This window comes from Amblyomma maculatum, chromosome 5, assembly GCF_055883805.1.
Source record: "Amblyomma maculatum isolate TAMU_Amacu chromosome 5, ASM5588380v1, whole genome shotgun sequence".
NCBI lineage: Eukaryota > Metazoa > Arthropoda > Arachnida > Ixodida > Ixodidae > Amblyomma > Amblyomma maculatum.
Window position 1 is genome coordinate 17762101 of NC_139348.1, and position 26706 is coordinate 17788806.

At 47.7% G+C, this 26706-nt stretch overlaps 1 protein-coding gene and 1 pseudogene across 1 annotated transcript in view; one reads left to right on the forward strand and one right to left on the reverse strand.

Annotated features, from left to right (window-relative positions):
* LOC146187821 (uncharacterized) overlaps positions 1 to 26706 on the forward strand; it is a 250092-nt gene that overhangs the window by 184327 nt on the left and 39059 nt on the right. The window contains exon 11 of the mRNA XM_084604926.1: positions 21358 to 21538. Coding sequence (XP_084461052.1) covers positions 21358 to 21538 — 181 coding nt within the window. The remainder of the gene's footprint in view (positions 1 to 21357; positions 21539 to 26706) is intronic.
* Positions 2852 to 4100, reverse strand: LOC146187822 (uncharacterized; annotated as a pseudogene).

Below are 26706 nucleotides of genomic sequence, written 5' to 3' on the forward strand. Positions count from 1 at the left end.
AATCACTCTCACATTTCATTGAAAACTTCAATCTCCTCCATCCTAGCATATCATTCACGCACACATATTCCCGAAACAAAATTAACTTTCTTGACGTTGAAATTGCGGTTCATGAAGGTTCACTCACCACAAGCGTATACAGAAAACCCACGGACCGACAACAATACTTACATTTTCAAAGCTGTCATCCTGATCACTCAAAAACAAGCATTCCATATTCTCAGGCTCATCGATTCAAAAGAATTTGTTCCCAAGATCAGGACTTCGCACGAAACGCAAAGCGTATGCGGGAAGTCCTGACTAAACAACGGTACCCGCCAAATATTATTGACGACGCCATAAAGAAGGCATATGAACTCAACCGAGAGGAGATACTGGAGGGACGTCCACGAAAGGAAAACATAGACCGCCGAACAAGCCTGGTACTCACCTACACGAGTAACCCCCCCAACGTGAACAAAATCCTAAAGAAACATTTCAACATTCTAGAACAGAGCGAACGTCTCTCCAGTATTTTCACGACTCCTCCCCAAGTTGTCTACCGACGACCGAAAAACATCCGCAACATCCTAGTCCACTCAAAAATAGGTAATAACCCGCGGTTGGGGTGCCGGCCTTGCGGAAAGAGTAGATGCCAGGTGTGCAGCCACATGCAGACATCAAGCTGCGCAACAAGCACAGCGTCAAGTTTTAAGTGGAGAATAGATGGTAACTTTGATTGCGATGCCTCAAACGTTATATATCTCCTAGAATGCGGCGTATGCTGCATGCAGTATATTGGCCAGACAGCTACCCCTCTTCGAATGCGGTTTAATAATCACCGAGCTCATGTCCGCTCTCTGCCCAACCTTCCTTTTTCAAAACATATCAACCAGAAACAGCACTCATTCGACTCAGTCAAACTAACAGTTCTTCAGGGGGGATTCAATAATACACGGGAGCGGGAGCAGCGTGAGTCATACTTTATTTATAAGTTTAGGACAATTAATACTGGGATAAATGAAAACTTTGGGGCAATGTCGTCCTTACGAGCCCTGCAAGCTTAATGCTATACATATATATCAACCATTATCCCTTTACAGGTTTTCCTCGGTTTCTTCTTTTTTTTTTCCTTTTTTTTTTTTTCTCGCTTCTTTGATACCCTCCACATCCCACTTCTCGTAAAAACCTTCTTTATGCTTGGCGCTCACATCTTTTAGCGAAAACCTCAAAGTATTTCACCATTCTACTCACTTCTTTTTTTTTTTTTATTCTTTCTTTGAGGTTCATCTCCCGTCGCAAGTTGCTCGAACTTTACTCGCCGCTGTCAGGTTATTCTATCCAGCAGTGTCCACCTGGTTTTTTCATCACGCTGGGCGCTCCCAGTGAGAACAAGAAAAATAATTTTCTCGCCACCTGCAGCAAACACGTTCCCCCACCTGTTTTCTTCCTTTGCTTAGCCCTCACATCTGTTAGCGAAAACCTCAAAGTATTTCACCATTCTACTGTCCCACATATTTACTTACTTTTTTTTTTTTTTATTCTTTCTTTGCGGTTCATCTCCCGTCGCAAGTTGCTCGAACTTTACTCGCCGCTGTCAGGTTCTTCTAACCAGCAGTGTCCACCTGGTTTTCTCATCACGCTGGGCGCTCCCATCTTTTAGTGAGAACAAGAAGAATAATTTTCTCACCACCTGCAGCAGACACCTTCCCCCACCTGTTTTCGTCTTATTTTTTTTTATTTATTTTTTTTTCCCCTTCCAAGGTTGTTCCGCGGTTGCCTGTATTGTGTCTTGTACTGTATACAGATGACTCGCGGCGGCCGGTGCCTTGGGTTGATGGCCCATTGGGCCTAGCCTGCTCTCCGCAGCTGTGTGTGTATGTGTGTGTTGTGCGTGTCCAGCTGACTCACCTGTGTGTGCCCATATTGTTTGTATCACCTCTGGCCAACCCTATAAGAAGACAAACAAGAATCATGTACCATCAGTCTTGAGAAAGGCAGGGCTCCTGCCGAAACGTCGACTACAAATAAACTTGGAAACAGTATGAAGCAATTTTTCACTTTTATGTAACCTCTAGCAACCAAGTACGTCTATTTACTTATCCTATATATATATATATATATATATATATATATATATATATATATATATATATATATATATATATATATATATATATATATATATATATATATATATATATATATATATACATATATTAGCTCTTCAGCTTTTATCTGTTGTTGTGTACGTGCTTGCTTTTTTCTTTTCCGAGAATATCCGCTGCAGCGTCCACAGAACTGCGTTCAGGCATCAAGCTTCCAAAAGTTACCATTTGTTCTATGTACAAAGTGGCAAAGTTGTTTTTTTTTCGGCTCGATAACGCGCGCAGGCTACAGAGCCCGCATGGGGCTTCGTGTAATTTCGTCAAAGTTGCAGGGATGGGAATTGAGTCTAACGGATGCTTAGGTTCAAGCTGCACGTCTGCTGCTGCGGGAATGAGTTCTCGCTCCGCTCTTCTGCTGCCGCCGGCTCCTCGGAAGCATATTGTCAAACATCCTTGACGGTACATGGCTGTCGTCTGCACCTGCCGAAATTACCGCCACTGCGCTTTTGTCGTTTAGCGGCCGGTTGGTCATAGAGGTTTCTCACCTTCCTTTTCAATGTCTTCTTAGACAGAACATGGTTGGAATAATGGTCGAATACCGCAGGCACGTCTTCGGACTTAAGGCGTGGTATATATCTAGCGAGCTCGTTGGCGATGCCGTTCACCGTCACTTTGAACGTTCTCTCGATGTAGCTCTCCTCAAAATTGGATTGGATTGTAAAACGTTTATTGCCAACAGTCTGAAGGGCATATAGGCCCCTCGCCTAAATGACGGCCAGAAGGTCTTGGCTCCTGGCGGCGTCATCGGCCAGTTGGACGACTTTTGTTTGAGTCTCCGGATCGGAGCTGAGTAGGACAGCCTCCCATTGTTCAAGTGACTTTATTTTTTGTCACTTCAGGGGGGCAAAAGGGCATTTCCAGAGAATATGGTTGAGATCCGCTTTGGCCTTACATTGCTTACACTCGTTTGAATATTGTCCCGGATATTAACGACTACACATAACCGGGTTCGGAAACGTATAAGTTTGGAGACGGCGCCAAGAGGTGGCCTGACTCTTTGTCAATGATTTATCAGCGGCGGAATACTTCGTTCGATTAAGCCTATAATGTTGTGTGATCTCTCTGTAACACACAAGACGATCCCTGTCTGCGAAGCCCTCGGTATGCTCGGAAAGCAAGACGTCGAGCCAGTTCGTGAGCTGCTTAATTTCCAGCCAGGGATGCATGTGCAGGTGTCCAGACTTTGCGAATTTTGCGGTCGTTCCTTGCAGTCCGCAGGATTCCGTTCGTCAGAGGGGAGACCCTCCCCTTGGCAAAGTTCATCACTGCTACCTTTGAGTCACTGACTATCGTTGACGCATCCGTGCCCACTATTGCAAGTTCGATGGCGGCTTCTTCTGCAGTTTCTGGACTGCCCGTCGTGATCGAGGCGCCGGCTCGGAGATATGTCTCGGCGCTAGCTACCGCTATCACCATTCTCCCCTTCCCGCGATTAGCTGCGTCCACGTAGGCCACGTCTTCTATCGGATAGTTTTTGAAACATTTGCCGAGGGCTTCCGCCCGTTTCTCTCTGCGATCCTTGTGTTGGACGGCATGCATCTTTTTCGGTAGTGGTGGGAACATCAGCCTATCGCGCACGCTCTTAAGCATGTCCACTTTCGAACCTCGCTGACTCTCGTAATTTATTCCTAGTTTCGCTAGGATTTTCTTGCCTGTAACGCTTCCCGACAGCCTTTCGTACTGCGAGACCGTCACGCCTTCCACAATTTCATCCAGTGTGTTGTGAAGACCTAGTTCTAAAAGTTTTGCGGAGGGGGTCCGAATTGGTAAACCCAGCGCCTGCTTGACACTTCTGCGAATGATCCCTTCCAGCTTGGACTTCTCCGCTGCCTTCAGATTAAGGAAAGGAGCTACGTAAGCAATCTTACTTATTACAAAGGCTTGAACTAATCTGATTAGATTCGTTTCTTTCTTGCCATAGCGCCTATTTGCGATTTTGCGGATGAGCGGCATAGTCTGTTGCGCGCATATCTCCAACTTTTTTATTGTTTCTACATTGAAACCGTTGTTTTGAATGTACAGCCCCAAGACTCTAATCCTGTCCACCGTCGGGATATCGAGTCCCTGAGCCTTAAGAGATATCCGCGGGGGATCCGACCGTGATTTTCTCTTTGGTTGGTAAAAAAGCATTTCCGATTTTTGCGGGGAGAACCTAAGTCCCCTATCATTTACGTACTTTTCAACTTCTCCTATGGCCATTTGGAGAGTCTCCTCTATTTGACCGTCGGTTCCTTTGTCAATCCACATAGTAATGTCATCCGCATACATGCAATGACTGAGACCTTCAATCGCTGCTAGTTTGCTAGGAAGCCCGATCATGGCCGCGTTGAATAGAAGCGGGGACAGTACATCCCTGCGGGGTCCCCTTGCTACCTAGCTCTATGTAGTCTGATTTACTTTCCCCGAAGTTAATTTGGGCCACTCTCTCGGAAAGGAAATTTTCAACATAGTTTTAGGTTTTCGGGCCTACTCCCAGGAGGCTGAGATTATCCAGGATCACCTTGTGCGTGACGTTATCGAAAGCCTTCGCCAGGTCAAGACCCGGGATGACCTTCGTGTCCCGCGTTTGTGAGTCCAGAATTTTATGTTTTAGTTGCAGCATCACGTCCTGCGTTGAGAGATGAGACCTGAATCCCACCATGGAGATAGGATAAAAATGGTGGTCTTCCATGTAGTTGTTGAGACGTGTCTGCACTACATGCTCCATCAATTTCCCTGCACAGGAGGTTAGGGATATAGGCCTTAGATTCTCGATCGACAGAGGCTTCCACGGTTTAGGACTAAGTACCACCTTAGCCGGCTTCCACTGCTTAGGAATCTCACCCGCCTCCCAACATTTCTGCATGTAGGCAGTGAGTGCTGTTATAAAGTTGTCGTCGAGATTTCTGAGCAATTTGTTTCTTACCCCATCCGGCCCGGGCGCTGAATTAGTATTTAATCTAGCAAGCTCTGCTCGCACTTCGGATTCAGTAATGGGTTCGTCCAAGCGATCGTTGGGTATCCCACAGTAACCATGCAGAGGTACCTTCTCGGTGTCCCCTATGTACTTGGATCGAATCTCATCGAGCAGCTCTTGCTCTGTGCCCTCATGTTTATGCTGGATCTTTTGGAGGTTTTGCCTCTGGGCCGTTTTACATCCGTCAGGGTCTAGGAGGTATCTGAGTAAACTCCATGTGCGGGCCAGACATACATTCCCGTCCATTTTGTCGCATAGCGATTCCCAGTTTTGCCTAGAAAGTTTGAGCGCATATTCCTCTATCTCTTTGTTGTGCCTTGCTATCCTTCTGCGAAGGTTACGATTCCACTTTTGACTTTTAAGTCGCTTTTCCATACTGGTTTTGGCTTGCCACATATAAAGTAAGTGGGTGTCCATTGTTTCTAGGCCTGAGTCTTCCGCCACAGTCTTGGTCGCTTTACGAGCGTCCAATTGGAGCTGCCTTATCCACTCCTCAATGTCATCAATTTCTGTGGTGTTAGCACTCTGTTCCCGGATTTTTCGGAAGGGGTCCCACTCGACGAGTGAGTGACGTCGGCCTGGGCGTTTATAGGGCCCAGCAGTAATTACCGTTTCCAAAATAAAGTGATCACTGCCTAAATTTTCTTGAGTGTTAACCCAGTTTGCGCTGCCGACGTCCTTAACGAGGGTGAGGTCCGGAGATGTGCCCGTACTGACGCTATTAGTGGGAGACTGAGGGTCCGTAAGTAGGGTGAAGGCCCCTTGTTGCATATCGAGCCAGAGCTCTCTACCCTTGACACATTCTCTCTGGTATCCCCAAGCAGCGTGATGGGCGTTGAAGTCTCCCATTACCACCACCGCTTGTTTGTTAGCAAGGCGTAGAGTTTTTTGAAGAAGCGACCCGAAGCGAGTCTTTCTTTGTTTTGGACTGCTGTATATATTCAGCACAGATAGGCTGGTCTTATTTTTATTATTCGGAATGAGTTCTAGAAGAACGTGCTCTACGTGACTGATCCCCGTGTCATGCGCAATAGCCGTTATGTCCTTTTGACGAGGGAGGTAACTCCCGCCTTCTCGCCAGAGGTATTAAAAGATTGATAGCCTGATAATTTTGCAATCCCCCCAGTTTCCTGAAGAGCGATCACGTCCGGGCAGTCTTTACAAATGAGGAGTTGTTGAAGAACTGCTCGCTTCCGGCGGTATCCCCGACAGTTCCACTGCCAGAGCGTATATCTATTGTCCTTATGTTGCCTGGCCATTTTGAAGTTGTTGAAGGCTTATCGTAATGGCGTCTGTCTTATTCTCTACGGCCTGCCGCCACGCATTCGTAGCTAACAGCTCGTTTCCTAGCCTTTTGGTTTCTGTAGTGATTTCCTGAACAACGCTAAAAAATGGACTGAATTTGTGCCTGAATTTTGTTATCTGTGGCCTGAACCTGGGCGTCAAATTTGTCCTCTAGCTTCCTGCATACCTCTGCGAGCGTGAGCTCGGGCTGCGTGTTATCACACGTCCACTTTTTTGTAGGCGGGGGAAGCGATGGTGACGCCACCGAGGCATCACTGACACCGGCCGCCGCCTCCACCAGTGCATGCGTTATCTTTGGTTGTTGAGTAAGCCGGGATTGGCCCATCTTCCGGAGTTCTGAATTTTCCTTCTCTAGCTGTTCTGTTTTTTTGGTAAGTTTCCTTACGGTGTCAGTAAGGGTCTCAACCATGTTTCTCAATTGGAGGAGCTCATCTGCCCCCTTATCCGAATTATTTTGGGAGGATCTACCTACCCAGCTCATATCTTTATGGTCGGCTGCCGTCTTGTTCTTGGCTGAAGACACCGACGGCGATCGCCCTCGGGAGCTCAAGCGGCCCCTGGACTGGGACTCGGTCCTGGAACCAGAGTGGGTCTTGGATCCTGACCGGCCCCTGGAGCAGGAACGGTTCCTAGAGCTGGAATGGCCCCGTGACCCAAGACGAGGAAAGGAGACCGAGCGGCCGCGATAGCCCTCGTCCTCCTTGGTCCTAGGTCGGCTCCGCCGGTTTGATGTATTCTCTGATGAATTCGCCGTCTTGTCTTGGGTCTTCTTCTCCCACTGGCGTTTTTGAGTATGTAAGGAATCCTATACATCTCACGGCACTTTTTGTGTCCCAGTTCATGTCCCTTGCCACAAAGAGCACACTTAAGTTCACACGAGTGGTCAAGCGTTGGGTTGTCCATGCCACATCCTCGACATTTGACCACGCCTGCGTTCGGGCAGACATCGGCGCGATGTCCGAGCTGGCCACACTTGAAACACACTTCGTATTTTTTCTTATATAATAGGCACCGAAAGGGGGCGCTCGCGTGATAGATCCAATATGGCACCTTTTCATCTGCGAAGAGCAGCAGAATAGAGCCGGAATCTTTTCCTAATCTTCTAACCCCGACAATCTCAGGGTTGTACTTGCTGGTCAGGTTCTCACGCCCCCGTTCAATCGTGTGAGTCAGCGGAACTCCGTGAATGACTCCTTTGCCGTGTCCATCCGGCGTCACAAGATATGCAAACGTTTCAAGTTTTTCCGTCCCTAAAGTGAGATGCCCAATATTCATATACTTCCGCACCCGTTCAGAGCTGTCGGTGCCTACCAGAATGGTGTTTTGCTTCTGATTCAGAAGGACGATATCATTTCTTACATCAGCCGCCGCAATACCTGCCGCCGACTTCACGATGTCAGAGACCGTCTCAGTTTTGCATGCTGAGAGCGTTTGAAGTCCTCCTCTCGGTCTAATGACGACTTTATGTAGTCCGAGGGGAAGACGAACGTGCTTCGTTTCCACCGAACGCATTGCCATCTTCCTGCCCTCCGTCTTAGCTGAGTTGGCAGCCCCTCGCTGACCATCTTGCCGTCTTCTTTCGTTCGGAACGCCATCCTGGCGTCCCCCTGCCTCATGGCTGTCGCTCTTACGAGCGCTGCGTTTTGACTTATCAATCGTGAACCATCCGGCTTGGATGGAAAAGTCCTCCGGCGATAGCGTCTCACCTTCAACGGTAACTTCCATGTCGGCCTCCGAGCGCAGTCCTGTGCCACAAGAGGCCGGTGACTCGCCTCGCCGGCACCCTACGGGCGTCGGCGGCCGGAGTCGACGTTAGGCTTAGCTTGGTCGTCATGCTGGCGAACTGAAGATCGTGATGTGAGCACAAAAAGTCAGTTCACTTGCCGTGGATTTGTTATCTCGGTAGTCCTGCAGACTTCCGGCGTCGGTCCCCGCAAAAGGTTCTGAAGACGCAGACTTAAATCAGCAGAAAGCATCGAAAAACCGCGGAGGCGATTTGAGATGCGTCCGCTTGCCTCAGCCGCTCGTAGCGCCCTCTCTCCTCAAAATGTTTTTCGCAGACAACACACGTTAGAGTCAACTTGCGGTCCTGTCTTTTAATTAGCCGCTTCCACTCCGCAAGCTGCGCAGGGTCCGACGGCACACCGAACATAGAAACCTAGTCCTGATTAGAGCGGTAGCCACTCCGACAGAGCGGCACGAAACATGTATTTTCCCTGCCCTGATGCTTTATTTTTAGCATCAGTAGTCGTTGCAAATTTAATTCCCTCACATGAATGCAAGGAACAGAACGACTAAAGCAAAACAACAGCATAGACGCGTCCAAAGCGCTTCGAACCACTGAAAGCACGGCCAGCGCAACTGCGGCAAATCAAAGGCGCGCCGGCGGCCGACGGCGTCGACGGCACCTTTACGATGAGCAGCGCCCCTGGCAGCCAAAGTTGGACGGCATCGCCGGCGCGGCCACCTCCTCCCATTGGGAGACCCCTCCGCACGGCACACTAGCAAGTATATTCTATATACCCTGAGTGATGTCCCTCTTGTGCGTGGAGTACATACCAAGAACCGGCTTGGCCGCTGCACCAGTTCGCCACCGCCTGGTCTCCACCGCTGCCACGTGTTCACGCACCTTCGAAGTAGTCCAGCAGGTGTCTTTAGTGTTTGTCACAATTGGCAGTGGTACCTCATACTTTGCACTCAGTTCACGCACCCTCTTCTTCCAGCGTGTGCATACTCCGCAGTAGAAAAGGCAGCGTTGTACTCGGGAACCCAGCGGTCCGCCCCCAGAGTCCACGAACGCATTTCAAAACTAATCTTGGTTACTGCCTCCCGGGCCTCGAAGGAGGACCATGCCAACCTCACCCTGCACCGCCTCGTTGGGGGATGAACAATGGGTTCTCAGTGCCCGTCTTCCCACCTCTCTCTGTCATCGTTCCGTAAATTCCCGCGTCGAGGACGTGGTACACGACACTTCATTTGCATATGTCAGACCTGGCAACATCGCCGCCTTCCATATGGTGCGTAAGACCTCCATTCTGTTGAACGACCACAACGTCTTGGATCTGAGGACATTCTGGCTGCGCACCGCCTTCGCACGGAGGCTGCTCTCGTAGTCTACCAGGTAGGCACGCTGTGTCATGAGGTCTATCCCGAGGTACCTGTAGGTTGAAGCACACGGGATTTCGCGCCCTTGTAACAGTAGTCTCGATTCCACAGCCATCCTGAAAAGAGGCCAGCACAGTACTGCACTCTTCCTCGTGCTGAACTGTAGACCCAACTGCTCCGCGTGCGCTGTGCAGATATCTAGCAACTTTGGCAGTCCTGCCTCTGAGCCCGCCATAAGCACAATGTCGAATAAGCTCTAAATGATGATGATGATGATGATGATGTGGCTGTTCCCTTTGCATGCTGCGTACAGCCAGCACCCTCTAGTTCTAGGTACAGCAGACGAAACGATACGAAACTTTCTTAAGTATGCTTTTATCAGCCTTTATATCACCTAAATTCCACAGCTGTAAGAAAATAAATGTGAAAACACTTTTTCATAAACTTCAATGTTTTATGGATCTGCTTTTTAGTGGTTTTATGCGAGTAAAGCAAAAATAATTGCTAGGTGCACCATCATGGCGCTAGACGAGTGTAGCATAACCTCCTCGCCGCGCTTTACTACCTTGCTTAAAACAACATGGGGCCTATAAACTTTCCAAAATAAGTTATCCAGATTGTTAAATGTTGAGGTCGCCACATATGAACTTACCAGTGCCGCCCTCTAAGCTGAGACCCAGCCGGGGGTGATTTGAATAATGCAGTTTCGTGTTTGGTTCTGGAGCGGCGTGGATGATTGGCTCTCTCTCTCGGCCTCCCGGCACGACAGCACGGAAACGCGCATGAAACATGGTGTCAGAAGTGACAGCAGCATGAAAAACTCGTCTTGAAGAAGCTCTCAACAACCGTCAACGTCAAAACGATGCTCCCGAACGAAAGAGCCCAGCGGGTCCAGTGGCTAGGCCTCACTCTGCAACAGCTAGACGCGTTCGACTTCTGCAACCCGGCAAGTTGGTCTTCGCGGAAGTCTCGCTTCGAGGGATATGCCGCTGTCTCCGGAATATGCAGCGCTCCGCAAGACACGCAAGTACGTACGCTTCTGTACTGTATGAGCCCGGAAGCTCGCACGCTGCTAGACACTTTTTCATTTGATGCTACAGCGTTAGCCTGCTACAACGCAGTTGTCAAACGCTTCTCCGAGCATTTCGTGCATCCCTGTAATGAACTCTATGAGTCCTCTCGCTTTCAGAAACACCTGGTGAGAGAGTCGACGCATTTTACGCCGAACTGTTCAAGTTAGTCAAACATCGACGGCGGTGGAGGAATGCTTGATCCGCGACAGGTTTGTCGTTGCATTGCTCGACACGTGCCTCTTCGAAAAACTTTGCTGCTCCCCGAAGCTCATTACCAACTGGCCCAAACCTCGGTGTTATTGCACAGTATTCCCCGAAACTAACTCTCAAAGAAGCTCGGACGCAAGCTTGTCAATCTGAGGACGCGGACAAGGAACGCTCATTCGCACAGACCACCTCGAAAGGTATGGTCAACATGGATGCTGCGACTTAAAAGTTATCGCTACGGCCGGTCGACGCCAGAACACGCTCAACTATCTGCAACTGCTGTAGTAAGAAATGTCATTTTGCTAAAGTTTGCTGCTCTAGGAATTCGAGGCAGGCCAAACTCAGTTATCCAAATGCACGCTTTCGAGTCGCCAGCCAAAGCCAAGTATGTGTTTGTCACAGTCGACTACTCAGCTCAGTTCAAAGTAGACTAAGGGGACCAGGTTTCCGCAATCCCAAGTGACTTTTCCGGTGTCCCGGTTGAGCTCGCCAAGGTAGATGCTATTTTGACAGGACCCGGTGACCAACCACTGCGGGTACGGGGTTCGTACCTGGCATATCTATCTTGGCAAGGGAAGATTACCTCCCAGCGTCTTTACGTCATTGAGTCACTTTCAGTACCTTGACTGGGTCTACCAGCCATCCAAGCTCTTGAAGCTGTTAAATGTTTGGGTACTGTCAACACTCCTGAGCCAATGCTTCATTTTGAACTGTTCCGTGGCCTCGGCACGCTCAGAGATGAGTACACGATTCGCTTGAAACAAGATGTTGTGCCGTTCTCAGTGCACCTCTACAGATACCAATCCCGTTGCGTGAAGTTGTTCGACAAGAGCTTGAAAAACTCTAAAGCGACGGCGTCATTCGCCGGGTCAATAAACCAACTCCGTGGTATGCTGGACTGGTGGTAGTACCGAAAAAGAATGGAAAGTATCGTCCGTGTGTTGATCTGATTCGACTAAACAAAGTGGTTCTCAGGGAAAGACACATTTTGCCTACCGTTGAACAAGTTCTTGGGCTCATTGGGGACGCAGAGGTTTTTTCGAAGCTGGATGCAACTGCAGGCTTCCCCCAAGTCAAGCTGTCAGCGGACTCGCAAGAATTGACAACTTTCATCACACCTTTCGGTCACTATTGTTTTTGCCGACTGCCCTTCGGCATCTGTTCTGCCCCGGAGTATTTTAAAAAGCAAATGGCCAGGATCCTTGAAGGTCACGAGGGTATTGACAACATAATTGACGATATTTCTGTTTTTGGACGTACCAAGTAGGAACACGATGCATGACTTGAGCAAGTGTTCACTTGTCTTGCAACTTCAAGGGTCCCCATGAACAAGACAAGTCTTGTTTTGAGGGCTCCAAAGTCTCCTTCCTAGGTGTCGTCTCAGCACAAGGTATCAAGCCAGACCCGGGCAAGATCGATGCAGTGTATGCAATGCCACCTCCCACAGACGTAACAGGTGTCAGACATTTACTCGGGATGGTAAATCATGCTACCAGGTTCTTGCCTCATATTTCGGAAATCACTGCTCCGATACGCACCCTTCTCCACAAGAATGCTAGTCGGACTTGGCAGCGTGAACAGGAACCTGCATTCAAAAACGTCAAGGAACTTCTGACGTCCGAACGCTGGTTGGCCAAGTACCCCACATCGTATGCCGCAACAGTCTCTGCCGATGCCAGCTCTTCTGGACTTGGAGCAGTCCTGCTAAAAGCACAACCTACTGGTGAACGGAGGCCAGTTGCCTTTTCCTCAAGGGCAATGACGACCATAGAACAAAGGTAATCAAACAAAAAAGAAGCCTTGGCTACAACTTGGGCCATCTAGAAGTTCGACGAGTTCATCAGAGGCATCACCTTCACCGTAGAAACTGATCACCTTCATCTCGTGTCATTGTTTCGAAAAGTGAAACTTGACGTGCTTCCTTCAAGGGTGCAGAGACAGACTTAAGACAATGCCTTACCAGTTTTAGATAATGTACGTGCCCGGAAAATTGTTGGCTGCTGCGGATGCATTGTCTCGCATCCCTCCCAAAGTTCATCCAGTAGACATTGCGGAACTTTGCTACCAAAGTCGTGGCTTCTGCTCGAGATGTTTCCTGTGAGCATGCAGGATATCAGGAATGCCCAAAGTTGTGATGGAGAATGCAGCACTCTCATCTCTTTCTGCCAGCACGGCTGGCCAAAGAAGTCAAAGATACCTCTTCTCGTGTCAAAGAATGGATCAGTGAAGGATGAACTTTCTGTTTGTGTTGGTCTTCTCCTCAAAGGCACTCGCCTCCTGACCTCAGAAATGAGGCCAGCAGTCTTGACGCTTCTGCATGAAGGACATCAGGGAATCAGTCGCACCAAGGCCCTTGCTCGTAAATATGTGTGGTGGTCTGGCATAACAGCGGAGATAACCTCCCTCGTGACCAGATGTAAAAGCTGCGCGCTTACTCGAGTGAATTCAGCGGAAACTCTCCTTCCTACAAAGCTTCCTCGTTGTCCCTGGGGAGATCTGGGCACGGACCTCTTTCACCACAACTCTCAAACCTTCTTGATGATAGTGGACTACTACTCCCGGTTCGCGGAGGTAGTGACGCTTAAAAGAACAACAGCTCCAGTGGTCATTGAGGTGCGCAAAAGTCTGTTCGCCCGTCATGGGATACCGCAACAGGTTGTCAGACAACGGTCCGCCCTTCACGTGAATTTGCCGCATTCGCTGCATCATATGGTTTCGACCACATCACCAGTAGCCCCCATTACACACAATCTAACGGAGAGGCAGAGCGAATGATCCAGACTATGAAAGACATCTTCCATAAGGCAAGAGATCCTTGCTTGGCTTTTCTCAGCTATAGGGATACACCAGGTGTGAGCGGCTTTAGCCCGGCTCAGCTCTTCACGGAAAGGCAACTGAGAACTCGACTCCCAAAGCCGGATGAAAAGCTTCGTCCACACTGGCCCGAAAGGGAGGAGGTAGCCCTCAGAAATGATTCTTACAAGAAAAGGACTGCAAAGGACTTCAACCGACGTCATCGCGTCAGGGATCTGCCATTACTTCAGTCATGTGAACAGGTCTGGGTTTGACCCGACCCGAAGGCACAGCGTCCAAGGTCCTTCGTCGTCGAAACGGAGCGAGGAACGATTCTGCAGCGGAATCGACACCTTGTTCCCGTCGTGCTGAGGGGAGCAGATCTCGCACTTCTCCAGACTCACCCCCTAACTCAAGAGGCAGCAGCACCTGACCCGCTGCCTGTTACAGCGGGACCTTCTTCACGTACTGGTGATGGTGTTGTGTTTACCAGTAGCGGCCGCCGTGTAATACCACCAGACCGCTTGACCTTGTGACTGAGGGGGGGGGGGGGGGGGGGGGGGGACATGTTGGGGTCGCTACCTACGAACTTACCAGTAGCGCCCTCTAAGCTGAAGCCGAGCCGGGGTGATTTGAATAAAGCAGTTTGTGTTTGGTTCTGGAGCGGCGTGATTAGTTGGCTCTCTCTACCAGCCTCCCGGCACGATAGCCCTGGAACACCCACACAACATTAAACAGATTCCATCATGCACACATTCACTTTGACATTGTATGTTTTCTTCGTCGTGTTTCTCGTTCTATATTCGCTTATTTCTTTGACTATTGTTCAAATAAACAATGAGCATTGTTTAATTGATATATTATCTGACTCATCGCCATTGTATTCTTCTTGGCTGTTATTTAAACTGCCTAAGTGACTTTTTTTATAACAGCATATGTTCATATAAAAGACCAGAAAATTAAATAAATTATGCATTTTTGTGTAAAAACTTGCGTTTCTTTTGGTAATTATTCGTATGCAGTTTCATGGTTTCTGCAGTTTATTTCATTTTAAGTGCCTTGCTGGGAAGTGTATAGGGGGGCCGGCGGCCTTGTCAAAATGTCTTTTGCGGCAGCTTTTACTGCCGGTCTCCCATGACATGTGATAAGGCGCAAGTAAAGGATTTTTTTTTCGTGGTCGGAGTTGGATGGCTAGTGCTAAATAGAGTGTTGAATCCTTAGTTTGGTTTGGTTCGTGAAGCTTAACGTCCTAAAGCGAGGAATGATTCCTCCTATCCGTTATTCCGCGCCCCTGCCTGTTTCGGCTGTTGGCAGAGCACAGGGTGGGACATCTTTCTACATTTAGGAGAGAGGAGACTTGCAAGGGGCGGAGGTAGAATGTAATGGGTGGCCTGGTCCTTGGGCGTCTGCCGTGGAGGTGCATCGTTCACAATTCACCTCAAGACAAGAATGAATGCAAGAGTGCCCCAGTTCGGCGTTGTCGGCTTCCTTACAAGTACGCGATGGCAAGAGGCCCACAATAATTTTTGCAACGATTACTATGAGCACTAAACATATTTTAGCTTTCGATTACGAGCTACACCGTAAACCTATAGCACGTATCAGGCACATCAAATATTTAAGCGGGATTATATCTGATGATCTGAACTGGAAACTGCATGTAAATGATATTTGCGCGTCAGCTGAGCTAAAAGTTTCGTATTTGAAGCGTAAACTTTGACTTGCACCCGCAAATATCAGAAATACGGCCTATATGACCCTAGTGCACCCTATGCTTTAGTACACGAGTATTGTATGGGATCCTTTAAAAAAATGCCAAATAGGTAAAATTGAGAAGGTTCAGAGACGTGGCGCGAGGTCCATACTATCAAAATACAGATCCGAGGACTCGGCTACAGAATTTCTTGCTAAATTGAACTTGCCCCAACTTTCACAGCGAAGGCATATAACCAGGTTAAAATATCTTCATTTAATGAACAAAGGCAATTTTAATTTTGACACCGAACGGTATCTTTAAAAACCGCATCGCGTCCAGTACACGGGAGCCACCCTGCACAGTTCCTTCCTTTACGGGTAAGGGCGAATACGTTTACTTTATCTTTTATTTTTTCAAAAACAACTGAACACGAACTTCCTACCGCGCGACATAGCAGAAGTATATTGACTGGACCAGTTCGAACAGTCTATGCTCCACTAGGCGCTAATAAACAAATACATTCAGAATAGCAATCTGTGAGGCTTGTGTTTTTCTTTTGCTTGCTTCTTTGTGAAGTGCATGGTAATCTGACATGCGGTATAGTCGATAACACTGAGACTCCTTTCTCCTGTTCATGGTTTAATTCTTGTGCTCTTGTGTTTTGAATGCTTTTGTATTCTTGGCTTTCTCTTTAATCCATATATGAAATTGCGTTGGAAAGAACTAATCGCGAAGTTTGTTTATATGTAAGTGTGGTACTTGCTTGTACTGTCAACTTATGCTGTCCTTGATACAATGTGTTCGGGCTGCTATGAATGTTAACTCCCACCCTGTACCGGCTGAAAAAAATTTAGATGTGGCTTAGCTAAGGTTAAGCCTGTATATCTCGAAGCTAAAAGCCACTCATCTAGCCTTGCGCTCTCCGTATCTTCGCTGCTTATTAGCCAACTCCCAAGCTACCACTTCTGGATCGGTGTTTCTGCGCCGTCCGACTGTTGCTTCTGCTCCTTCCATGGCGAGTGTCTGCGCCTGTGCTATGAGCAAGCGTGCCTTATATACTCCTCCCCCCCCCCTCCCCGCCCCACCCCCTTAGACATGCGCACTGAGCACGGCTGCGGCGAGAGGTCAAACAGTAGCGAGGAGGAGAAGCGGCGGCGCACATGCGCAGTAGCGCGCGGCGGCGGCGAACGGTCAGGCCACGGAGCGGCGACGGCGACCACCTGACGTCACTCGGTATCGCCCATGCGCAGAAGTGGTAAATCTGGGGCTCCGGCTCACGCGAAGCGCGGCGTTGACGAGCCTAGTGAAGCTTTTCGCTTCAAAACTGTGGATGCTTGGGAGTGAAAGTGGAAAGAGATAAAGGGGAGTCGGTAGTGGAGGGGTACGGAGTAATTGCGACCACCTGGGGGTCTTTAACGTGCGCTGACATCGTACAGCACACGTTAATTGGATTGGTTGGTTGGTTGGTTCACAGGAAGGGAAAGGCGCAGTATCTGTCACACTTGCTCTGTGGACACTTGAACCGCGCCGTAAGGGAAGGAAGGAAGGTGGGAGTGAAGGTGGAAAGAGAGAAAGGGGAGCCGTAGTGGAGGTCTACGGAGTAATTTCGACCACCTGGGGATTTTTAACGTGCGCTGACATCGCACAGCACACGGACGCCACTTCGTTTCGCCTCCATCGAAACGCAGCGGCCGAGGTCGGGTTCGAACCCGGGAACTCCGGCACAGTAGTCGGGCGTCTTACCACTGCGCGCCATCCCAGCGGGTTAATTGGATTGCAAAACATTTATTTCGTCGCTCAAGCAGTTCTAAGGAGATACGTACTAGATGGCCGCTAGTCCATGGCTGGCGGCGACCTTACTAGCCCGGTCGATGACCCGTAGTTGCCTCTTCGGGTCCGAGCTGACCAGCACGGCTTCCCACTGCTGGGGAGAAGGGAGCTGTATAAATTCCACCATAGGTGGATCATTTGCGCAGTTCCAGAGAATGTGATCGTATGTTGCTCTTTCGCCGCATTTACTGCAGTTTGGGTTGTACTGGCCTGGGTACTTCAGGGCAATCACCGCCGGATTTAGGAGGGAGCGTGTTTGTAGTCGGCGCCAGGTAACTTCCTGCGCCTTAGTTAAAGATTTGTGGAGGGTGGTTATGTGCGCTTTTCCAGCCTGAAGTGATGGGTAATGTCATAACAAGAAATTAACCCGTCCCTCGTGAAATTCGGGTCGGAGGGCGCGCTCACTGTTGCTGGCCATTGGGGTTCACAGTACAGCACACATTAAAGATCCCCAGGTGGTCGAAATTATAGCCCTCCACTACGACTCCCCTTTCTCTCTTTCCACTTTCATTCCCACCTTCCTCCCTACTCTTGCGGTCCGGTTCAGGTGCCCACAAAACAATTGGGACAGATACTGCGCCTTTCCCTTCTTGGGACGGAGTCAGCGGCGGCCACCTGCGCGCGTGCGTGAAGTCACTCGTGCTGCTACATACGCCGGCTCACGCGAAGCGCTGTGTTGACTTTCATAGTGAACTTCTCGCTTCAAAAGGGTTACCAGTATTAATAAACAATCAAAATAAATAACCGTATTGCTCTCGTCCGCGAGGAAGCCGAGTTTTGAACGTCATGGAATATATGCAGCATAAATAGTACAGGGGAGCTAGGCAATGAAGGTACCGTGTTTACTGAATCCTACGCCTTTCCTAAGGCGTTGGATCCTAAGCCTTTAACTGATTTATTTATAGGAAGGGAAAGGCGCGGTAACTGTCTCACTTGTTTTTCTGTCGACACTGCAACCGCGCCGTAAGGGAAGGGAGGAAGATGGGAGTGAAAGTGGAAAGAGAGAAAGAGGAGCCGTAGTGGAGGGCTACGGAGTAATTTCGACCACCTGGTAGCCTTTTGTTCACGATGGTGATGCATAAAGTAAAGAGGGGGGGGGGGGTTAGTTTAAAAAAAATAAAATTAGATGTCACCCTCTCCCTTTTTTTTCGCGTCAGCATCTGGACAAGATTGCCGCAAGAAATAACATTTCTTATGTGGCAATAATATGGTGAACAAATTTCGGAGACACCTTCGGCAATTCGATTATATTTCGCAAGAAGCTACTAACTTTAGGCAACCTTCTGTCAAATCACTGCGACTTCCATTACGGTTGTTGACACCCAACAGAGAAGCGTGCGTCCACGATGCTTGTGGAGCTTGGACCGCCGCTGATACCAGGCGCACGCGACAGCACGCTCATAGAGTTATCGGGACCGTTTCGGCTGGCGTTGTGTGCCCCCATCTGTGATGTAGCATCGGAGCGCAGCAAGATATGAAGCAGATCACGCCACCTCGGAACTCTGAGTTGCGGCTCGAAAACAGTGAGCAAGCGCGGTTGGCCGACTTGAATATGCACTTTTCTTTGTTGCAAAAGTTGTTGCAAAAGTTTCTTTGCGAAAATGGGGGAATGGGTGATCGCGAAAATACGGTATATAGACGAAATACGGCAGTACTGCTAGATGAATGTTTTAGTCAAAATCAGCGTAGCTTTATTGTATGCACGGCCAGGTACCACGAACGGCGCCTGATTGTTGACACAGCACTAAAACACCACTCATTGATTGATCACATAAACAGCATACACTTGTGGCCAGAAACAACAACCAGGGGAAATAAGACAAGTGCGGCCACTGAACTCTCGATGCAATGAGAAATAATACTATAAGTCATATCACGCCATTTCCTCGTATCAAAAGGAGAGTACATTTGTCGCAGAAAAGCAGGGCCAGGAAATAGAAGAAGCCAGAAAATTATTACTAAGTTAAAATTGAACAGGAGCCATTGTGACCCAAATGCGGATGGGGTGACTAGCCTGCCATAAAATGCAGAGCGGCCAGTACCTCGCAGTGAAAGCGTAGCCAAATTGTAATCCACAAAATATAGAACAAAAAACAAAATTCAGCAAAAATAACAAGAAGCGCCAAAACAATTTCTTTTAGCTTAGTTAAGGGTTTCTTGTTTTTTGTTTGTCTAGTTGCTCTTTTTTGTGACCCTGGTTTTTGTGACTGACATTTTACTTGTAGGGAGGTGAAGAGTTGCGCTCGTTCAATCTGATTGATAGTGAAGTTAGAGCAAACAAAAAAAAAAAAACGAGGACCAAAGAAGGAAAAAGGCACACGTTTTCGTAACAAAAACCTTATTCGGGATAACGCGCACTATACCTGGACAGCTCGTAAGAAGATTAAAACAGAAGCAAGAAATAAAAATCATTACATTTGTAGGGCAAGGTTGCACCAGATGGCAGTGCTGAGTAACGGGAGATATAGTACAAATGGAAGTAAACGCCATTGCCACAATCAAGGGGAACAAAAACAGAACAAAATAAAAACAAGAAGAACGAGCAGAAGAAACTATTCCCACGTGTTGTCTAGGTGTGCTAGTTCTTTTTCAGTTAAAGAAATAACGGTAGTGTAGGCTTGCAAAATGATTTGCCTGTCTTGAAAAGCTAAAAGCCTCGGTGATTTCGCGCGAACGTCTTAGAGAGAGAGTTAAAAGGAAAGTAAATTACGAACACGAGCATGCAGCGGAGGCTGTGGTACAAAACAAGGTTTTTAGAGGGCTGCGGAGGAGATGCTTTACAGATGGCACTGTCATGTGGTTAAGCGTTAGTAGGACAGACTAGCTGGTGCCTTAACTGAAGTAGAACATAAGCGCAACAGTGTATTGCACCAGCATATCTGCTGTCACACTACGCAAGATGCACATTGCACTATTCAGTTTCATCAAACCGCAGTTCTGCTGAAATCCAGTAATATGTTAATCGGAGAGTTACAGAAGGCTTACTCAATGTAATGTGGAACAGCAGTGTCATCTGTTAGTGACCCAACTGTGATGCTCTCTAAAGAGGAAAATTAATTCTTGGAAAACAATTGCGAAATATTATCAGTCTCGACAGAGGAAACCCGTTGGGTCGATAGACACGATAGCAAATTTGTTAGCTGCGACTGAGTTTGGCAATGTCAATGTATTTGGCGTCCCAAAGCTTATGTACATACGCACAAAGAAATAAAAACTTAGGTAATGGTTTTCGCACCTGTATTTCGTGTCGTTTTCGGTTCCTTGCCCAAGGTGTTTAAAAACCGCAACGATTGATGACCATATAATTGTTACAAATGAAACATCCCCCTGTTAACCCTGGTCTTGTACATTTGCCTGTGTGTCGTCAAGTTTTTCGCATTTTTTTTAGCTGCGCAATTTCTACGATGTTCAGCTGGCTAGCCGGCACAAATCTATTAATTAATTATTATTCGTTTTGAAAACTTCAGTCGATGCAATTCACTCTGAATGGGGGGCATAACTGGACCTGTCCCTTTACTGTGGTAGAATGTATTCATCTACGGCTGTGGAACTTGTGCAAAAAAAAAAAAAAAAAAGAATGTGTCCGTGAAAAATAATTTGCAGTGACAATGAAGTTGACCTAGAAATATTTGTGTCGCACACTCAAAGGAGCCTTGCGCGTTTTTTTTTTTTTTCTACGGCCTCAAGTTTCCCGGAAAAATCCTCCTTAAGCGGTACGGAGACGATCAGAACCGCATTGGGTGCCGTGCCTTGCGGAGCTGAAGGAAGGATTGTGAGCGGAGAAATGCGGGGTAGGTTTTGAAGCTGCACCTTCCTGTGTCCATAGTGACATATGTTCGAGGAAGCGGTTAAGGTGTAACGTGGTAACAGTATATGAAGAACGATGTGAAGGAGAGATTAAAGAACGAAGGTGGAATGTTGCGCCTTACTGTGGGGCTCCGGTGTTTATGTATACCGGCTCTGACGTCTCCACAGGAAACCGGTATCCACAGCGCTTCACCTTCATTGCAACTCGGCCGGAATCGAAACCATGTAAGCCGTGCTTTCGATTTGGTAACCCAGTGGCCTAACCGTTGAGCAATATGGAAGAGCCGATATATGAGTCACACCATGGCATCAGAGTCCACTCTTCGTCCCACAGCGGCACCTCTGCTCCCTATCTCTTCCCTTCAGTCGCTGTAACCATTCTCACAGTAATAGCACGAACTCTGTGCCAAGTGTGCTCAATGAGATTCCTCTGTGCAGGTATCGCACGCACCGCCTGGTGTCCACGGGGCCTGTGCTGCAACTGTCGCTGCACCTTAAGCCGGCTCCCGAGTGGAAACGCCTGAGTGCCGCCGCGCTCAAGGACCGCCTTCTCGAGGTCTCCTTCGCCTTCTACTCGGACACCCGGTGCGGGGCCGAGCGCCTCGAGCTAGACCTACAGGTACATTCACAGCACTTGAAACATGGTGGCACAGAGTTGCCACGAGCTCGCCTTTAAGCGGTTTGTGCACGCTTAAGCGCTCGCTTTTTATTTCAGCTCGTTGGCACGTTTTCATCCACATAGAACTTAACCTTGTAGCGTACAGTTAAATCTTTAATCACAAGTATAGAAATAAAAATAACGAATAGATGTCTGCAGCCAGTCCAATCTAACTATCCTCAACATAAGCTAAGCAACGATATTTCGTTTGATGCAGTAGCACAAATTTAGCAATTATTTATGGCGCGCAATTAGTAGTGGGGTCAGTTAGCGGTGATAAATCATATTGGCATAGTACACGAGTGTGTAGGACTTCTTGCCGTGAAGCCCAAGTCCAAGTTTTAGCATGAAGGTTGAGCTGTAGGTTGTTACGAAGGTCGTAATCAATTTTTACTTTTTCATTGGCTAGAGATGATGCTCTTAAATGACTAGCATTGCTCCGATCTGTCATTGGGAGAGCTTTCTAAAGCACTGCTTACAGTGCAGGAACAAGCGTCGCCGCACTCATTTGCATCCACCAACACGTGGCCTCGTTATGACATCACTTATCTTGAAAGTCAAGAAAATGGTGCCTCTGGCATTTGAAAAAATGGCTATAATATCGGCTGAAGTGACCTTTATCCCTGTAACAGGATATTTTTTTTTTCGCTTGACCAATATTTATGTCAAGGAGGAAAGATTAAAGAAGAAAACACACAGATCGCTTTTACGACTCTGTCATTCAGTTAAATCATCAGCCACTCGACCAGTTGATGAATGCATGGAATATAGAAGCGTCCCCTCGGAAAGGGTGTGATGGCAGTTGCCTCCATGCTATGGCTTTTGTTTTTTCTCCTAAAAATGTATTTCGGAATGTTAGCCTGTTTCTTCATCTAGGCTACTAAACTTTTATTGCAGCACGTATCCCCTTATCCCACCTTTCTACTTTTCGGCCATCAACCTTTCAATTCGTTCATCTTAAAAACTGCGCGAATAAGACAGCACAGCGGACGGACGGACGGACACACACACGCATACATACACACACATGCGCACAAAAAGCGCAGTCTTTTAACATTTTATCGAAATGGTTACAGACAACTTTTATATCCACTGCAGCCACCAGCTCAAAAAAAAAAAAGAAAAGACAAACAAACCAGCACAACCCAAACAACAATTCGAGAATAACGCCAAAAACACGGGCGCATTTATCTGCATGTGCTATTCCATCCACATGTGATATCCATAAGATTTTAACAGCACGAAGCAAGGAACCAAAACCAAAAACCCCCAAACATGAAATCTCATCCAGGCGAAAAGCCCGTGGCCCCGACCACAACCACTGAGTACGCCAAGAACCTCGGAAAAAAAGGGAGAAGCGGAAAAAGCAAGGTAGCTATTTTTGAAACAGACCCCTAAGATTAGAAGTCCCGGATACCAGACAAAATGAAGGGAAAATGAGCATGACGATTTCCCGGGATAACAGAAACATGAGAAGGGGTCTCTCCTACAACAAGGTACCAAGATGGACCCAACCAAGAACCGGAGGCTAGGGTGCACACTGCATAAAACCGTAAAACGGGAGTTATGTCAGCAGCAGAATACAAAAGTAAGTGCGAAGAAGCTACAACTTAAAAGAATGGCACTAACTAGTAACAAGAGTAAGGATGAAAAGCTAAAGAGGCTGAAACCAAGAAAAAGTTGGCTTTGGTTTAGCTCTGGTCAACCCTAGTTGAATTGCGAAAGCAACGGTGGAAGCTTCTTTTGCCTGCTACATTATTGCCGACAGGGGCAGCTCCCCTGTCACGCCCTATCAGTGTAAGGTGCTACATTATTGGGGATAATTCGGAAACGTTACTCTACTATCGATCATGTCCATACCATCAATCAGATGATAGAAAAATGCTCGGAATATAACCAGCCCTTATACATAGCATTCATTGATTACGAAAAAGCATTTGACTCAGTTGAAACCTCGGCGGTGATGCAGGCATTACGAAATCAGGGGGTAGACGAGCCGTACGTGAAAGTGCTGGAAGATATATATCGTGGCTGCACAGCAACCACAGTTCTGCATAAAGAAAGCAACAAAATTCCCGTAAAGAAAGGTATTAGGCAAGGAGACACAATCTCCCCAGTACTATGCACAGCTTGCTTAGAGGAAGTATGCAGAGACTTGGAATGGGAGCAGTTAGGGATAAGGGTAGATGGAGAATACCTCAGTAATCTGCGATTTGCTGATGACATTGCCTTGCTAAGCAACGCGGGGGATGAACTGCAAATAATGATTGATGACCTAGACAGGAAAAGTAGAAAGGTAGGCTTGAAAATCAATATGCAGAAGACTAAGGTAATGTTCAACAGCCTCGGGAAGGAACAGCAGTTTACATAAGGTAGCATAATACTGGACGTAGTAGGCGAATATGTCTACTTAGGACAGGTAGTAACCGCAGATCCGGACCATGAAAAAGGAAATAACAAGAAGAATAAGATTGGGATGGAGCGCATTTGGCAAGCACTCGCAGATTATGACTAGCAGCTTACCGGTATCGCTCAAGAGGAAAGTATACAACAGTTGCATCTTGCCTGTACTCACCTATGGGGCTGAAACGGGGAGGCTAACTAAGAGAGTCCTACTTAAGCTGAGGACAACCCAGAGGGCTATGGAACGAAAAATGGTAGGGGTAACATTAAGAGATCGGAAGCGTGCAGAGTGTGTCAAAGGAATAACTCAAGTTACTGACATTCTAGTGGAAATTAAGAAGAAATGCACATGGGCAGGACATGTAGTGCGAAGAGAGGATAACCGATGGTCGCTTAGGGTAACAAACTGGATTCCAAGGGAAGGAAAGCGTAGCAGGGGGCGGCAGAAAGTTAGGTGGGCGGATGAGGTTAAGAAGTTCGCAGAGGTCAAGTGGATGCAGCTAGCACAGAACCGGGTTAATTGGAGAAATATGGGAGAGGCCTTCGCCCTGCAGTGGGTATAGTCAGGCTGATGATGATGATGAAGCTCATCCTTTAAGGGTATGAGGCGAGAGCGTAAGCTACCAGGCCACATATAAGGTCACGCTTCAACCACGCCGTATGGACGTGCCTGCGTGTCGTAGGGGTAACGAGAATGCAGACGGTTTTGGCATATGGAAGGAGCGACCCGAGTTGGCTGCTCCTGCCCTTGGCATAGGTGTAACATGAATTCAAATGGCATGGCACGCTGATGCTAATATCATATATTTGTCGTGTAATATTCGCTCTGTGTGTGTGTGCGTGCGTGCGTGCGTGTGTGCGTGTGTGTGTGTGCGTGTGTGTGTGTGTGTGTGTGTGTGTCTGTAACGTTCTATATGTGCAAAAAAACTGATAATAAATTGGGCAATAAAGGAAAAATTGACGTTGTTCAGTTGGTTAACCCGCTCGACTGGGGATGCAAGGATCCAAGGAATGGAGGTTCGATTCCCGGTGGAGACAATTTTGTTTTATGAGGAGACCGTAGCTACGACTCTTCACGTGCCAGCGTAGCTGCCGCCACCCGAAGTCTCGCTTTCGGAGTGTTGCTTTCTCAGCTCGCTTCTCTGGTGGACAACTTTCTCATTAACTAGGAAGTTTCTGAGAAAATTTTGCGCTTCATTCGTGTGTCGTCTTCCATTTGTCTCTGTATACCAAGTAGCGCAGTATTCCACAGAACTTTCTGAGAAAGTTGTATAGTTTTCCTTTGTAGCCGTACGGAGGCGCTTGGGTGGAGTCAGTGAGTAATTACTCCCTTATTCTTACCTTCTGTGTTTTGACCTTTTGTTTAAAGCTCTTTACTTCGTCCTTGCATCCGGCATACTTATAGGTTAGTTTCATAATTTCTTTCCTCTGTCGTCATTCAACTATATTGGTTATGTTCATTTCAATACTGTCCGATTTCCTCAGGCGTTCCTCATGTGTACTTGGTGCTAATCGTCCAATAGCTCTCAGATTTATTTCTAATCTCGACTGTTGCTCTTCCTGTCAGCACAAAAACGCATTCCTGAAACTAAGCCCTGGCAGCATTGTTCCTTTCCAAATATCCCTCAGCACCTCACAAATGCTTATCTCGGCATATTTTTGCCCTTTTGCCCTAATACACTGTTAGTACATTTTCATGCATGTCAATCCTTCATTTATTCTTATTCCGAGATATTTATATTTTGCCACTCTAGATATTTGGCGTCTATATTAACCGCATGATCGGTTGAACCGTTGAAAACCACCAGACCCGGTTTAATTGGGCTAAAACTGAGGCTTAGAGTGTCCCCTTCACCTCATCAGGAATTAACTAAAATTTGCAAGGCTTCTTAACCATCTGCTAAAAGAAGAATATCGTCCGTGTACATTAAACAGCCTAATCGCTGCTCTATGACTTTTCCGCTTTAGCAGCATGAACAGCAGGGGGGTTAGAGGTCAACCTTACCTTTCATTTGCAATTCTTTGCATACCTCGACAGTTCACTAATTCTCATCCCTTCTCATGAAGGAAGGAAGCCAACAGTCGGCGAGGCCAAGGAAAGCATTGGGTACTTTTTTTAATTTTTATTTGATAATCACATAAATTAGCAATGTAATCTGTTTAAGGGAAATATAATTAAAGACAAAGTAGAAGAAAGAACAACGTGCCGATGGTGGGAACCGAACCCATGACCTCCGAATATCGCGTCCGGTGCTCTTCCAACTGAGCTACATCGGCCGCTGTCCCACCTGCTACTTCCTTGGGTATTAATGTTGTCTGTATACGAATCTTGAGAGTGTTCACCAGCGCCACCCTCAACCACAGCGGTGGACCTGGAACGTCCTCTACCCCGCCGGGGTGGCGCAGTGGTTACGGCGCTCGACTACTGTTCCCAAGGACGCGGGATCGAATCCCGGCCTCGGCGGCCGCTTTTCGGTGGAGGCGAAAAGCAAGGTGCCCGTGTGCTGTGCGATGTCAGTGCACGTTAAAGAACCCCAGGTGGTCGAAATTTCCGGAGTCCTTCACTACGGCGTCTCTCATAGCCTGAGTCGCTTTGGGACGTTAAACCCCACAAAACCAAAACCAAAACCAACGTCCTCTGTTACCTCCAGCGTCACGTAGAACGTGATCAAGTGCGAGGACGGAAGCTGTGCTAGAACCCTCTTACGCCACCTATGGCTTCAAAA